This window comes from Mastigoproctus giganteus, chromosome 1 (genome assembly GCF_048544385.1).
Source record: "Mastigoproctus giganteus isolate SK-2022 chromosome 1, ASM4854438v1, whole genome shotgun sequence".
Classification (NCBI taxonomy): domain Eukaryota; kingdom Metazoa; phylum Arthropoda; class Arachnida; order Uropygi; family Thelyphonidae; genus Mastigoproctus; species Mastigoproctus giganteus.
This window is the reverse complement of record NC_143575.1, coordinates 216,424,756-216,441,590: the sequence shown is the minus strand read 5'-3', so window position 1 is coordinate 216,441,590 and position 16,835 is coordinate 216,424,756. Positions and strand designations below refer to the sequence as shown.

The following is a 16,835-nucleotide window of genomic DNA, read 5'->3' as shown; positions in this document are numbered from 1 at the left end:
AAAATAAAAACATTTTTTCAAAGGTATAATCTGAAACAAATTTAAATTGTTTTTTTAAATCGAAATTTGAGTAAAATAAAATGAAATTACTACTTGTATACATTAGAAAAATCTCGGTGGAATTTACTTAAGAAACATTTCACTAATTAAACACTGTTATACCATGTTAAAGGAATTGTTGCAAACCACAACAGGTAATGCTGAAGAGGTGCTAGCTGCCACCTTCATTCAAGTGACAATTAAAAATCAAACTACCAAATAAAATAAATTAACAGATTAGTTAAAAAGGAATACATATAAGAAATAACAGAAATCTTTCCGTTGAAAGAGTTTTCAGCGATATTCATTAGAACAAAATTTTGGTATGATGAATTGATTCGTGCACTCCAAGAAAATTCACTGTAACAGGATCTTTCCATATATGTAAAAAAATTCAAATCAATGTATCTTTGATGTAATTTTGTTAGACATATAATGAAGGTAAGGGTTATATTATGAAACTAGGACACAGGCAGAATTAATATGTTTTTGCTTCAGTTGTGGAAGTAATAGTTATACATTTTTTTGCAGGTTTCTTTTACTTATATAAATACAAAGAAAAAAATGATTCATACACATCCCAATCTTACAATGCAAATTGAAGTAAGTAAATTTCAATATTACTGATGTATAGATGTATTATTTTTCTATTAAAGTTAGTCTTTTAATTGAAACCAAGTGTTTTCTGGATTATAAAATAAGTATCTTTCTTTATCATTTGGATTCATCAAGATATCAATGAAAATTTAATTAAGTCTTCAGAAAGTGCTTGAATCACTTATTAGCTGATGAATAAATTTTTGTTATAACACAGTGTTTTAAACACTGTAAAGAAATATCACAATAAAACTAAAAAAATATGCCAAATAAATTCATACAAATCGTAAATTTTATTCTGTAAAGTAGAGCAATTAATATTTTGTGGTTGAAAACCTGGTGCAGTGCAGCTTTTCAACCATAAAATATTAATTTAGGTACTAATATATAATTTCTTAATGGCCGTCGTAGCCAAGTGGTCAGGAATGGGAGTGCAGTAGCACACGTGCTTTGAGCAGACTGGGGTTCAAGCCCCTCACTGCTAAATATGGTCGATTTGTCAACCTGCACTGGACCAGCGTGGCAGATTATGGTCCATTTCTCTCAACATGAATTGTTGGAGATTCTTCCATCCTGCAGTGGATCAGTTTACCTCTTTTTTTTTTTTTTTTTTTTTTTACATACTTTCTTTACTTGTAGCTGTCTCTTTTGTGATGCTAGGAAATTAAATCCAATTTTATTACATTTGCAAAATTTAACTTATAAAATATTTTTTAAATTTCAAACAAAAGTTTCTGACTTCATCCAGATTAACAGAAAGCTTCAACCCATCAATATTCAGGTGGTATGCTCCACATCTCTTTCACCATGCCTGAGTTAAAATCGTAGGAAAAACTCTGGGCTTTCATCACAGAAAACTAGCAAGCCGATCGTGGCATGCATGCAGTTTATACACGATATACTGATATCATGCCCGTACTTACTTTTGTGCAAAATCTAAAACAGCTGGCAAACTATACCTCATTTTTCTGCCTTTTCAACCACTGATACTGGTAGTGAAATTATTGCCCCCTCACACACACACACACACACACACACACACACACACACACACACACACACACACACACACACACACACACAAACTTCTCTTGTCAGGTTCCATATACTGATTTCAAACCCATCTGTAAAGCATATTACAATAGCTGGTCAGTAATCTGGAGAGGTTATCCAGGAACAAACTTTACTGAATAAAACCAGATCCAAAGCTGTGGCTCTCCAGCTTCCTGAAAAGCAGAAGAGAAGTTATTCTAGGAAGGCTAAGAATTGGGCATACTTGCCTCACACACCTCTATCTATGAACAAATGACAGTGCTCCTAAATGCACATCATGTCATGTGCAGCTGACTGTTCATTTATTAGTGGACTGTCCTCACCTTCTCAATATCTGCTCAAGCAGCTTTAAATCATGTGCTAATGCACAGTCATCACTAACATTATTATACAATAAAGTTAGTATTTCCTATTAACCATTAGAAAGACACAATATGGCCCTAGAAGCCTGTGTTGTTGAATCCCAACACAACACCAAATTCTTTTCTAAAATAAAGAGCCTTTTCTTGTATTATTGGACATGCTATTGACTGGGAAACTGAAATAAACAAAGTTTCGCTTTCTTTTTTTTTATTTGTTTTTCCACATGTACATCTTCGATGCTGACTAGCAACTTCTGAAACTTTTTTTTTTTTATATACCTTCAGCAGCACCCAGTCTCAATCATAGAGATCTTAATCTCTAATTTTGTTTTCAGTGGAATGGATTTGTGTTTTCTCCTTGTGACACATGCTGAAATTGACAAGAAAAACAAGTAAAAGGAAATGGGTTGAAAACATGAGCTTGATTGCACATACCAACTAACCTTTTCTCTTTATGACAGGCTCTGTCTTTATGACTCATTTTTGACCCTTTCAATTTTTTTGCAAGAAATAGTAAAAGAAAATTGTGGGTTAGCCATTAAATACAGAATTAAAACAAAATTCTGTGAATTTCTACTTACTTTGTTAATGTATTTAAGAAACGAAATGCACAAGGCATAGTAGCATATGGGTTTAAATAACTATATAATATCGGTGTAAATACACCATAGTTTACCCATAAATTAAACCACGTATGTAGTGTAAAGGCATCATTTTTTAATTGTATCTCATATTGTGGCTACCTTCACAATGAGATACCAGGTATTGCACTACTTCGAATAAGTAACGTTTCTCTAGTAGAGGAGACTACTGTTATTTATTCTCAGTGGATACCACCATCCAGGTGGCACCATTTCAAAGCTGTTGGCCTATCATCAGTGGGTGGGCAGGTACCCTGGTAATGCAAACATGCCATCACAGTATCATTTGGCATCTCATATTGTAGAACCACTTCGCAACTGTGATGGCATGTTTGCATTACCAGGGTACCTACCCACCCACCGATGATAAGCCAACAGCTTTGAAATGGGTGTGTGCCGTTTGAGACATGGTATCCACTGAGAATAAATAACAGTAGTCTCTAGAGAAGCATTACTTATTCAAAGTAGTGCAATACCTGGTATCTCATTGTGAAGGTAGCCACAATATGAGATACAATTAAAAAAACAATGCCTTTACACTATGTATGCAGTTTAATTTATGGGTAAACTGTGGCGTATTTACAGATATTATATACTTACTTTGTTAGAAACTTGGCCACCATTTTCTAGTTAACAAATCTGCCTTCAGATTGTACTAGTCAGTGTTGATTAAATATGTGGTTTGTCTTGTTCTCTGTGTTAAATGTAGCATATTCCATATTTTTTTTGTGTGTGGTGCAAAGCTAATTAGCAATGTACTGTGGTCTGCTCTCCTGCTGGGTCCTTGAGATATGCTCCTTGTATCAGGTATTTGGGGTTATCCTTTATGTGAAGATAAGGAGAATTGTACATGTGGAATGGGGTATTAGAGGAAGATCCCTGAATTTACTTTATAAATGTATATTTGAGCCCATTTTAACATATAGAGCAGGAGTTTGGGGATATTGGGCCATGCATAGTATGGTAAGGAAACAGTTAATTTCTGCCTGGTGATTTGCCCTCCTAGCGGTGACTTGAGTCTGTTGACTGTTTCCAACTATGCCTTACAAGTTGTGGCAGGAAAAATGCCATCTGATTTAGTGGTGGTTAAGAAGTACCTGGAATACACCTATTGAGTTTATTGGTATAAGAGATGCTCAGATTTGGAGAAAACTAATGGAAGGCAGGTATTGAAAGAGGAAAAGAAGAGGTTCCAGGAAGAATTAGAAAAGAGGTGCCTCTGTAGCCAGGTGGGCAGGAGCAGCAGTGCATAGCACGCGCTTCTTGATTAGACTGGGATTCGAGCCCGTGACCACCAAATACAGAGGATGCGGAAAGGTCAGGGAATGACCACTGCATATCCCTGGAGCAATATGGCCTTAGTTGCTAATGCTCCTAAAAACCAAATAACAAACAAACAACAGTTAGAAAAGATATGACAAGAGCGTTAGAGCTTGTCTGACAAGGGAAGAGTTACCTATGCCTATCTGTCTGCAGTTGAGATGATTAGATGTGTAGGCTGGCCGGATCTGGGCCTGCAAGGGACTTCCATCATGACGGATCATGGATTGAAGGCAAAGCTCTTTCATTTAGTAGAGCATACAGGATTGTGTAGGTGTGGAGAGTTAGGGACCTCCGATCACATTATGAGAAACTGCTCGAAGTTGAGAGAGAGAGAGATTGCAGTATTATACTGAGTTGGTGTAGTGGATTGACATTCCTGTGTGGTGTATGAATCATTGAGTAATTATTGTTCTTTTAAAGAATTTGTTAGAAAGATTTTTGATAAGAGAATGACATAGGGCTGAAGTGTAAAAACGAAAAAATATAAATATGTATAATATTGCTTTTATTTATACAAGTTTTATTATATACATTTATTAGTTTATATTGGATTTTAATTTTTAATGTGTCCTTAGAAGATGAGAAATGGGAGAGTTGCTAAGATTTACAGTGGTGGTGCACTCTTAGGTTCTCAAACAACATGGGGGTCTAAAACAAGAAAGAAATTGTAAATAAATATATATATAGTGTGTAATAAATGTATATTGTTGTATATAGGATTTTAATTGTGTTTTTTTTTTTTTTTTTTTGTGGTTTTAAGGTGTAGATAAGATGGATAGTAGAGGTACACCTCCCCGATGGTAGGGGCAGTAACCTGGCTGCGATATTCTAAACTAAGTTTGAATGGTGAATGGGGCTAAGTGCCAAATGTAGATGTTATTTTAATTTGTGTGTTAAATTATGAGTAAAGAGGCCCTAATGTGGATAAGCCATTGGTTTAGGAAATGTAGGCACAGATGTTTGTTATTTGGTTTTTAGGAGCATTAGCAACTAAGGCCATATTGCTCCGGGATATGCGGTGGTCATTCCCTGACCTTTCCGCATCCTCCGTATTTGGTGGTGATGGGCTCGAACCCCAGTCGAATCAAGCGTGTGCTACGCACTGCTGCTCCTTCCCACCTGGCTACGGAGTCACTGCCAGGCACAGATGTGATGAGGAAAATTAAATGGAAACAAACATAACCTTCCAAAGAATTGTATTAATTCTGTAAGTGCCTTGTTCAGAAATAAAAGGTGTATACATAGGAAGAAACAGCTTTGAAGGCTAAAAACATTTTAATTGACAAATGTAAAAAAGAGGAATATTCACAGAGATCATAGTATGCTTGATTTTCATATGATATATGGAAACATAATGCTGAGAACATAGGCTATATAATGTGATATCTATGATGGTTCAACATCACAGACATTAAATATGAGGCGCCTCCGTAGCCAGGTGGGAAGGAGCAGCAGTGCGTAGCACACGCTTCTTGATTAGACCGGGGTTCGAGCCCGTCACCACCAAATACGGAGGATGCGGACAGGTCAGGGAATGACCACCGCATATCCCGGAGCAATATGGCCTTAGTTGCTAATGCTCCTAAAATCCAAAATAACAAACATTAAATATGTGCACCATTCATAGCATGGACTGACAGTGTATTCAATTTCCTAGTATTCAAGGTATAGGACATTGTTCAGATGAAAGAGTGCATCACATCGCATCAGCCAGCAGTGATCTCCGTATCTCCTGATATGTGAGACAGTGTGAGGAGAGAGGGGAAACTGAACCATTGTTATCTAGTCTGTGCTACAAATGGTGCATATGTTTGAATATTTGTGATGTTGAACCATCACAGACAATGTTACATACCCCTAATGCACCCAGATGTTATGTTCACATAAATTATATTAAACTCAAGCATACTGATTGCGTGAATATTCCTCTTTTTTTAACATTCTTCAGTAAAAAGTTCTAAGCTTTCAAAGGTTTACATTTCTATGTAGACACTCTGTATGTGTCCCAACAAAAAACAGCAAACCAGTATGGATATAGAAGAACCAAAAGATTAGGCATTGTTAGTGAAATTTGACAGAGGAAAAGTAGTAGTAGTGATAGTTTTAAAAAATGTGCCAATTTTGATTGCTATAGATGGCAACACAGTGATTACAAGCTATATTCCATTGTGGCGACCTTTCCTAATTAAAAAGGGGGGGGGGGGAATTGAAAGTAGCATGCTGTGTTAGTGGCAGTGTTGGAAGGTTTTTCTAGAGGGTATAATATTGGACGTATAAACAACTTGGAACATTGCAATTCCTTTTAATTACTGGTTGTCACTTAATGTTAACGATGCCCCTGTTGTGGTAATCTTAAAAATTGTAGTAACGATGCCCCTGTTGTGGTAATCTTAAAAATTGTAGTAACAAGTGTATTAAAATAGTTGATCATGCACTTAATGTTAACGATGCCCCTGTTGTGGTAATCTTAAAAATTGTAGTAACAAGTGTATTAAAATAGTTGATCATGCACTTGGTAGCAAAAGGCTGTCCTTTTAATCTGATTAATTTGTGTGCTGAAAGGGGAGGGAGGAAGGAAGGACTGCGTGCTTTTCTCTGAGAGTTGATTATTTAGTGAACTTAAGGACACGACAAAAAATTAGTCATTTTTGGTATTTAGTGTATTAGTATTAATAGTGACAAATTAATACCAATGTTAATACAGGTAAAAGATTGTAAGATTATCAAAAAAAGGGCATCTATATGGGGAAAGACTTTAATATGTGGTCTGTAGAGCTTGGAAACTTTAGAAGAAATTTGACTGAAGTGTATAAGGCTTTGAGAGGTGAAAGTAAAAAATGAACACATGAATGAGAGTGAAATTTTCACTGTTACAAATAATTCCAAAACTAGGGGCCATAAAATCTAATTAAGGGAGGGGATTCAGACTGGATTCTAGGAAGTTTTATTTTATTCAGCAGGGTGTAACTAATTCCAACAATTGGAATTAGTTACCTCCATTGGTGATTTAGGCCGAGAGTCTGAAGAAATTCAAAGCTCAGCTGGATAGATATCTATGTGAGGAGGGAATCAAAATAGTGTTTTTTTTTTTTTTGATGGTGCAGCAATACCTGAGGCTTCCTTGCACCATACAGCTAATATTAATACTAAATGATGGCAAGCTTATACAGCATTGACCAAATGCTGTATAAGCTTATCCTATATCACTTGTCCATCCCCCTCTGATTTATCTAATTCTTTCTTAAGTGTATTCAGATTACACACTTTCACAACATTAGATGGAACTTTGTTGCAAAAATCAACTACCTCTGGCTGAGCTGATGAAAGCAAATTTTCACACATCTATCCTGTACCCATCCTTCCTCAATTTAAATTTATGCCCCCTTAACAGAACTAAAAGATTTCTTGGTAAGAGTATCCTTTTGTTCCCCTCACTGATCCCATTGATCTTTTCAGTAGCTGTTCCAGCAGATCCACATCCTTTCCTAAAATGAGCCTTCCAGACCTACACTGGTGTTCAAAGAAAGTGCATCACCTAGGAATTTCACATTTCTAACCCTTTTTCGTGATGGTGTTTTACATTAATGACTAGCATCACAAATAGAAATATAAACAAAAGATATTTATTAATAGTTAAGGCAAAGCTAAGTAATATTTGATGGGTGCTCTCAAAATATTTCAAAGTGAGCATTTGCAACCTTTATACAACAGTTTTGGTGAACACAACAATTATGGCTAAAATGTTATCAGAAGCCCTCAATTTGCTTCAGTTTATCATTTTAAATGGAAAACAAAATGAAAATTTCAACAGGTGCAAACTAATATTTAGTTGAACTGCCTCTGGCCCTGATGACAGCAGCACACGATCGAGGCATTGACAAGATCAATTTCTGAAGATAATCAACTGATAGTTCGTGGTTCCAAACACCAATTATGGCTTCCTGAAGTTCACGAAGGGTCTTTGATTTCTTTCTGGCAACTGCAGATTCCACATGATGCCAACAGTTCTGGGCTGATTCCTGGCCAGCTAAGTGTTGTAATGGACCATTCTTCCAACCATTTTTTTCACCTGTAACAAATATAAACACATTACTGTTGAACCTGTAATGCAGAAATGAAGCTAAAGTAACTACAGAAGTGCCTACTTACACTTTTCGCCCGATGACAAGGAGCAGAGTCGTCCTGAAAGATGCAGTTACTTGGCAGGTTGAAATGGTCTCTAATAGTTGGCAGCAATTTACCTTCCAATATAGCCAGGTATCCATTGGCATTTACGGAACCTTTTATAAACTGCAGGTGACCTACTCTGTGATACGAAATGCACCCCCATATCATTTGGCTGGTAGGGAATTTCACTGTAGACACCATACAGTCTGGATGGTATTCTTCACCATATCTATGTGAATCGTTTGTCTCCCATCAGAGCTATACAGGTTGAATTTCTTCTCATCCTAGAAAATAAGACTTCCACTGCTCGGGTGTCCATTTGACATGCTCCCTACACCAAATTAATCTGGCCGTTTTCATTTTTTGTGTGAGGAGGGGGCTTCTTCTTGAGACGTTGGGCTACAAGTCCATTTTTGAAGAGACATCTTCTGACTGTTACTGCACTTGCTACCACTCCTGTATGTTCTTCCCATTCTCTTTTCAGCTCAGTCGAAGAAGCTTTATGGTTTTTAAGGCATAAGCACTTCAAAATGCAGTCCTGTTTTGCCGTAGAGACTCGTTTGCATCCAGTTCCTTTTTTCCTATCAGCAGAACCAATATTCTTGGGTTTGGAAAGAAATCTACTCACTGTCGACTGATTACAAGACACTCTATAAACAATATGATGGGAAGAACATCCTCTCGTAAAGCAACAATAGCACTCTTTCTTCGTGGCGTCAACTGCACGTTATTCACCATCCTGACACAGTCAAGGAATGAATGCAACTCTTGCAGAGCGTGCTTATATAGCTGAAAGTAACAGCTGATGCAATATTATGTCATCACCTATGTATGTCAATCTTATCTGATGTAATCTGTAAGAAATATTGCCATATACTTAAGTTATTCAGATGAAAATTACAATTTTAAGAGGTGATGCACTTTCTTTGAACACCAGTGCATATGTAGTACTCAAGGTGAGTAATGTAAAAATCTAAACATAAATCCAAAAGTCTAGAGGTAAGATATCCTCAATATTTTCCAGAAAATGTTTCAACGTTCAGTTATGCATAGCATCTATAACTTTAGAAGGAAATGCTTCAAAACACACATGCAACTATTCCTCTATATTGTTAATATAATTACATAACAATTTAAATTCCACTCACTGAACACTATCTAACATAGCTCTGCATCCTTTATATACTTGGCAGAGAAGAAAAATGCATGGGATCCATATAAATTATCAAGCGACTCAGAAGCCTATGGCAGATATAAGCTAGTCTGTAATCAGGTCACAAAGGAGGTTAGTCAGGCGAAGGCAGATTAAAAGAAATCCTTGGCAAAGGATGCTAAGAAAAACAGCAATGATTTCTTTACTTATATAAACTCTAAAAGGAAGGGGACGAATCTGATTGGTCCGCTTGATATCGATGGTTCGACTGTTGATGATCCTGTTCAGATAGCAAACAAACAATGAGTATTTTGCATCTACATTCACACATGAGGAGTTATTAAGGTTTGAAAATGGCAGAAGGTTATCAAATTGTAGCAGGGTCCTTAATGATTTTGTAATAACTGAGAGCAAAGTGGAGGAGAAATTGTTGAAGTTAAACCTAAGAGAGGCACCAGGGGTGGATGGGATCTATCCAGTTATATTAAAGAAGGTGGCAAAGCAACTAAGCAAACTGTTAGCCATAATTATTAGAGCATCCTTGGACTCAGGGCAGGTCCCCACGGACTGGAGATATGCAAATGTATCCCCAATTCACAAAGGGGGATCGAAGGGTGACACGACTAATTACAGACCAGTTACTTTACCTTCTATTCCGGGTACAATAATGGAGTCAATGATTAAAGATGCATTGCAGGATCATCTAAACAAGACTGCAGCAATAATTCAGACACAGCATGGGTTGTGTCTGAATATATGATATGAATATATGATCCCATCATAATATCTTATCAATATTTGATAGGATATTATGATGTGGTTACAAAGGAACTGGATGCAAAAAATAATTTTGATATATATTTGGATTTCAGGAAAACTTTTGACACTGTTGTGCATGGAAGACTATTGTACAAATTGGAGCAGAATGGTATTAAGGGTAAGTTGCTACAATGGATAAAAGGATGGTTGAGTGGGAAGAGACAGAGGGTGGTAATCAATGGGTGCTGCTCTTCGTGGACTAATCTTATTAGTGGAGTCCCACAGTGTTCAGTGTTGCGTCGACTGTTGTTTTGTATATTTATCAGTGATATTGATGAGGGTATATCAGGCTTAGTGTTGAAGTTTACAGATGATACAAAGGTTGCCAGGGTTGTTAATGACAGTAATGGCAGTGTGCTACTGCAACAGGATCTATAAAATTTGGGCAGATGGGCTAAGAAGTGGCAACTGAAGTTTAACCTTGACAAATGCAAAGTACTGCATATGGGTAGAAGTAACCCCAGAGAAACAGTACCAACTGTGTGGTACTACACTTAAGGTGGTAGAAAATAAAAAAAGACCTGGGATTACTGTGCAGTCAGATATGAAGTTTTCTGAGCAATGCAGACAGGCTGCCAGGGCAGGTCATGAGGTTTTGTCAATGATATATAGGAATTTGCTAGCAGGAAAAAGGAGGTGATTGTTCCTCTGTATGAGGCAATGGTCAGGCCATGCCTTGAGTACTGCGTACAGGTCTGGAGGCCTCATTTTAGGAAGGATGTAGATTTGCTTGAGTGTGTACAGAGAAGGGCAACAAGATTGGTGTGGGGAATGAAGGGATCCTCTTACCAAGAGAGGCTTAAGTTCTGCAAATTGCAGTGGCTGGAGACTAGGCACCTGTGCGTGATCTGATTGAGGTGTATAAGGCCTTGAATGGGTTGAGCATGCTGAATTCTGATGGGATACTTCCACTTGTTCAGATTACGAACCTAAGGGGGTGTAAATTCAAATTAAGAAAAGACAGATGTAGAATAGATGTGCAGAAATTTGCCTTTAGCCAGCGGGTGGTTAATTGCTGGAACAAACTTCCATCTGTCGTTGTGGAAGTTGATGGGTTAAATAAATTTAAGTAGGAACTGGACAGGCATTTGGAGGGAATGGTGTGATATTTTTTTTTTTTTTTTTTTTTTTGGCTGATGCTGCGTAAGCTCATACACTTGCTTTCTTGTATCACATGCCACTACTACTACTTTAGCTATACAGCATTTATAAAATTGGAAAAAGAATTTCAAAATTTTTTTTTTTCAAGATTAAGTAATTTTTATTAAAAAAAACTGTTTTTATGTTGATGCTTAGTATTGAATATGTATACTTTACTTTACTTTTTTTTTTTTTTTTTTTTTTTTTTTCTTGCTTAGGGATGCTTTCAAGTTAAGTAGATCTTGGATTATTAAGACAGCTGACATGTAATTATTTAAAATCTGAATGTGTCTTGCTAACTCTTTCTTCTAGAGTAGAATAATTAAACCAGTTCTCTAAATAATGATATATTTTATTCATGTCATACTAGGAGGCTTTGCCTCCTGCTCACTTTTCTGCCCCCCCCCCCACTTTTTTTAGATATCGACCAGTAAGTCGAAACTCACTGGTCGATATCTAATCAGGAAATGACCTATTTAATTATTTTCCTGTGCATTTGTAGTGCGTGGCATTCTCAAGGTCGAATAAATATCACAGTAAAATCTAGAATGGTGTACACCCTCCAACATAGTAGCAAGCAAAACAGTGGGAAAGCAGTGATTGACAAGTTGACTCCCACATTTCGACAAACGGACAGGAACAAAGCAGTGATTGGTAGATGCCACTGCTTTCTCCGCCCACTGTCCTCCTAGGTTGATATGCCCAGGGTGTTTTTCTCCACATCTGCTGTTGTTTTTAAACCGGGAACTCGTTTTCCCATTTTAAAACAGCGGGATAAACACCATACCTAAGCTAAGTCCCCCTCCTCGACAACACAAAACTATCAGAAAAGGTAGTATAATTGACAGGTGCCTTCACCTGTCAATTATCGCAATCTTCCTCACTTTCATCGAAGTACCTGCCAGTGTATACCATACTGGACTTCAGCCAATATCACTATGTAATTACTGTATTTACCTGCGTTTACATAGGTCACTTAGGAAAAGTCCTTTTGCTTCGGGTTCCAAAATAATAAGGAATATTATTGCATCTGAAAGAGCAGGACTAAAATATTTAACTGAAATATTTAAAATATTTACAAAATACTAAACTACAGTATTTACAAATATACAATATTCATTAATATACAAAAAAATGTTACAATGGAACATTAAATGTTAGACAATGAATCATGTGCATGAGGTTGGTGGTTACGGAGGCAGTTGTCAATAATTAATTGCATTTGTAGTGATGTAATTGCCTCATCCTCTTCTCCCATTGGCTCGAATAAATATCACTAGGAGGAAAACTTTTTTAATGTAGCGATAGATAACGTATCAGTGCTGTGTGATGATTTCACAAAATCAGTGATACATAAAGTCCATGACTGCTTTTTCTCATCCTAACATAAATTGCTTGTTGATGGGGGTGACGTACCTGTTTTGTCACATGCAGTGCAATTTGCTGTACAATATACTTTTTCTGAGATGCAGTAGGTTATTATAGAGATTAATACTGACAGACGAGTGATTGAATGTTTCACACAATCTAAAACATATATTGGCTAGTCATTTTGTTGGAAAGGTTGACATCATAACAGAGGTATGCAGTTTATAAATTACGTAAGCAAGGTATAATGGCAGATTTTTTTTTTTAACTTACTTAATTATGATGCCTAAATGTTTGAGTAATGTAATCATATGGACAAAATGAGCTTTTGGATAACATACCAAACATGGTTTTGTGAGAACTTTTATTATATAATTCTCTCTCTCTCTCTCTCTCTCTCTCTCTCTCTCTCTCTCTCTCTCTCTCTCTCTCTCTCTTCTCTCTCTCTCTCTCTCTCTCTTCCCTCCTTCCCTTCAGATGTATAAGTTTTCAGTAATTTATTATTTTAGCTCTTTGAAGCTATCTTTACACCTACTCATAGATATACAGTAAACTCCCGCTATTCGCGGGGGTTACGTTCCTGAGAAATGTCGCGAATACCGAAAACGCGAATACTGAGTTATGGCTCCCATAGAAATAAAGGGTTCCGTTCCAAAGTATGAAATATATAAGAAAAACTAGTCTAAAATTTTGTCTATGTATGTATTATATGTACCTTCATAATATGACTATGTACATAGACAGTACATTGTGAAATGCAAGCATATGGCATTGAAATGAAAATAAGAAACAATTTAATATTAAATGTAATATTTATAAGAAATTTCAAACAAATCTTTCAAACCAGCGCCTTTGCTAGCTAAAAAACTTATCCCGCCAGTGCTATCACCAGTTTCGCTAAAGTGTTTGTCTTTTCAAGAATGATGAGTGAACTTAACGGAATTTTATTTTGAGTTCGGTCTTCTATCCACAGATTTTAAGCTTTTTCCATTTTTTCTAATTTAACATCACGAGTTACAGAGCAAATTTTTGAAGCAATTAGCGCGTTTTCACGGACCCTACGGTGGATTTTTTCTTCCGATTTTTTTGATTGATCGTACCGTTGACTCATTGATTTTATAATATTTTTCCACTGAGGGGACACTTTCACCATTAGAAATTTTATCTAATAACTCAATTTTATTCGCTAATGTCATCACCTTCTTTGATATTTTCACATTTCTCTTGTTATTCGTAGCCATATTTTTGTACGGGTTAGAAAGAATTTGTTCACAATAAAGTCACTTTCTTCCGTTAACACACTCGAAAAAGTCTGTTTTACACTGCAAAACGGTAGATTTATCATTTTTGTAAGCATATCAATTTATAAATTGATAAATTTATTCAATTCATAAACATAGAAATTAAAAGCAAACGACGAAATCTTCCATGACAAGCGCATAACACATACTGAACAAGGATTAGCGAGAAACATCCACACTCGCGATTTTGTCACCCCTCTCCCCCCCACCCACTGGGTGCTGTTTTGACCGGGAAAGATAATTCTAGCCACGCCCATGTTTTTTTTTGACGGAAAATATTCACGGCGCTTTAAAATTCACATTTTTTTAGGTTTCATTTTATATTAAATCAGCGATCGCAAATACGCGAAACCGCGAATACAGATACCGTGAATAGCGGGGGTTTGCTGTACTTAGTTTTTAAGAGTTGAATATATTTACCATATTTATTTATTTATTTTTATTTTTTCCATTTCAGATTCCTTCTACTGGAAAGTATGCATTATCATCTGTTACTTATGTGTTTTTCTTTATATTAACTGCTATTTGTGCACTGTTTCATTATTTAGCCCGAGGTACCAGATCAGATATGATATCAACTAGTAATCAGCATTTTCAGCAGTTTCAGAGGAAATACTTCAATGTTTATTTTTTGGCATTATTTGGGGATTGGCTGCAAGGACCATATGTGTATAAACTTTATAGTCATTATGGTTTTGTTGAGTCACAGATTGCTATGCTGTATGTAGTAGGATTTGCTGCAAGTGTACTGTTGGGTACAGGTATTGGGGCAGTTGCTGATCATTGGGGACGTAAAAGGATGTGCATAGCTTTTTCAGTAATATATTCAGCATGTTGTTTGACAAAATTATCTGCTAATTACCAAGTTCTCATGCTTGGAAGACTTCTTGGAGGAATATCAACTTCGCTGCTTTTTTCTGTGTTTGAATCCTGGTATATTTATGAGCATATTACTACTTTTGATTTTCCTAAGGAATGGATTTCAGTGACATTCTCAAAAACAACATTTTGGAATGGTATCCTTGCCATAGGTGCAGGTATTATAGCAAATTTTACTTCTGAAGGATTAGAATTAGGACCAGTATCTCCATTTCTTGTTGCAATTCCGTTTCTTTTGCTCAGTGGCCTTATTGTTTCCAAGACGTGGACTGAAAATTATGGTGATGCATCAGCATCAAGCCAGACTTGTCTGAAAGGATTATATGTGATTATTCTCAACCAGAAAATCTTACTTTTAGGAATTGTTCAGTCTATGTTTGAAAGTGTTATGTATATTTTTGTCTTTCTTTGGACTCCCATTTTAGATATAAGTCATCCACCTTTAGGAATGATATTTTCTGTATTTATGATTTGCATCATGATAGGATCATTGGTATATCAGCTGTTAGCTGTTCACACATCTTCTCAAAAAGTTTTGACATTAGCTGTGCTCCTTGCCCTTATTTCAATGTTAATGTGTGTTATTGCTACAGGCTCACAAAGTCCATGTTTGTTTTTAGCATATGGGGCTTTTATGCTTCTTGAATTTGCTCTAGGGATGTATTTTCCTGCTATTGCTTATTTAAAAAGTCAGCTCATTCCAGAGTCTTATAGAGCAAATATTATGAACTGGTTTCGTGTACCACTTAATATCATTACTTGCACAGCACTTCTGTGGTTACACAATGGTGATATTAAACATGGTAACCATATGATTTTTATTATTTGTACAGTAATGATGTTTATAGCCACTTTAGTCATGTATAAATTTTGCCAGATGGTTCCAAAAATACTACCTGAATCTCCTGAAAATGGAATAATATAAAAGTATAAATTTTTTTTCCAGTAAATTTTTCTAAACTCTGGCTGTATGTAGATTAAATTAGATTAAATCGTATGCAGATTAAATTAAATTCATTAATGAATTCATTAGCTTTATTGCTGTTAGACTAAGAGTAGTTTAACTTAACTTTATCTTTTGAGTCAATCACTAAGGACTTTCTCTTTTGTAGTTGTGGCACACTATAGCCTTAGTCACTTTTGTGATAGTAAAACAAATATCTCTCTCTCTCTCTCTCACACACATACACAAACACATACTAAAAATAACATTTTTGGCATATATTTTGTTCATTGTGTAATCTAATTGTATGTCCTTCATATAATTTTTATTTGCTTTGTGAAGAACATGTTTACATTGTGTGAACGAATATTTTCCTTGAGAAGAAAACACGCATCATTGGGCTCAAACACCGAAACAATACTACGTAAACCCAAGCCTGAGTTAATGTTGGAATGTATGTATTACCTGCGAATTTGTCCATTAAATTATATGCTATTCTTATATATTGTATATTTGTTTTGTGCTGTTATACATTTTTTGTACAATCTTTTTACTTTTGAGCACCCTCAAAACGTGGATTTCTGAAAGTCCTGTTTTGTGCTTCATAAGTTCAGAACAAGACATTTTAAATCATTTAATTCTTAAAGAATTCTTTATTCTTTTCTTCCCTTTTTGAACAGCAATTAATTTATATTTTCAGGGTTTTTTTTTTTTTTTTTTTTTGTAAAGTTTACATTGAAAGATATATATATACATATATACCGTAACAAAGAACAAGTTTATAAAATTAACACACATACACAACAAATATTTATATTTTGCTAATTCTTGTAGATTATTTTCTTCTGAAATGCCACTTTGGAAATTTAATATGTGACATTAACTGTAGAAGTTTGTTACAGTACAGCCATATTATATAGCATATATACATCTAGGGTATAAAAATTTTTATATATATATATTGTTTAATAGTTTATGGTGTTATTAAATTATAGTTAAAGTGAAGGTATTTTAGAATAGGTAATGGAGCTGAAAAATAGTCTTTATTTG

General features: G+C 35.6%; 1 protein-coding gene across 1 annotated transcript; it reads left to right on the top strand.

Moving 5' to 3' along the window:
• The first annotated feature begins 474 nt into the window (after positions 1-474).
• Positions 475-15,767, top strand: LOC150091522 (solute carrier family 61 member 1-like). The gene is made up of 3 exons (XM_090368792.1): positions 475-480; positions 571-642; positions 14,421-15,767. The coding sequence occupies exons 1-3, from the start codon at positions 475-477 to the stop codon at positions 15,765-15,767; spliced, it is 1,425 nt and encodes a 474-aa protein (XP_090224918.1).
• Positions 15,768-16,835: the final 1,068 nt, after the last annotated feature.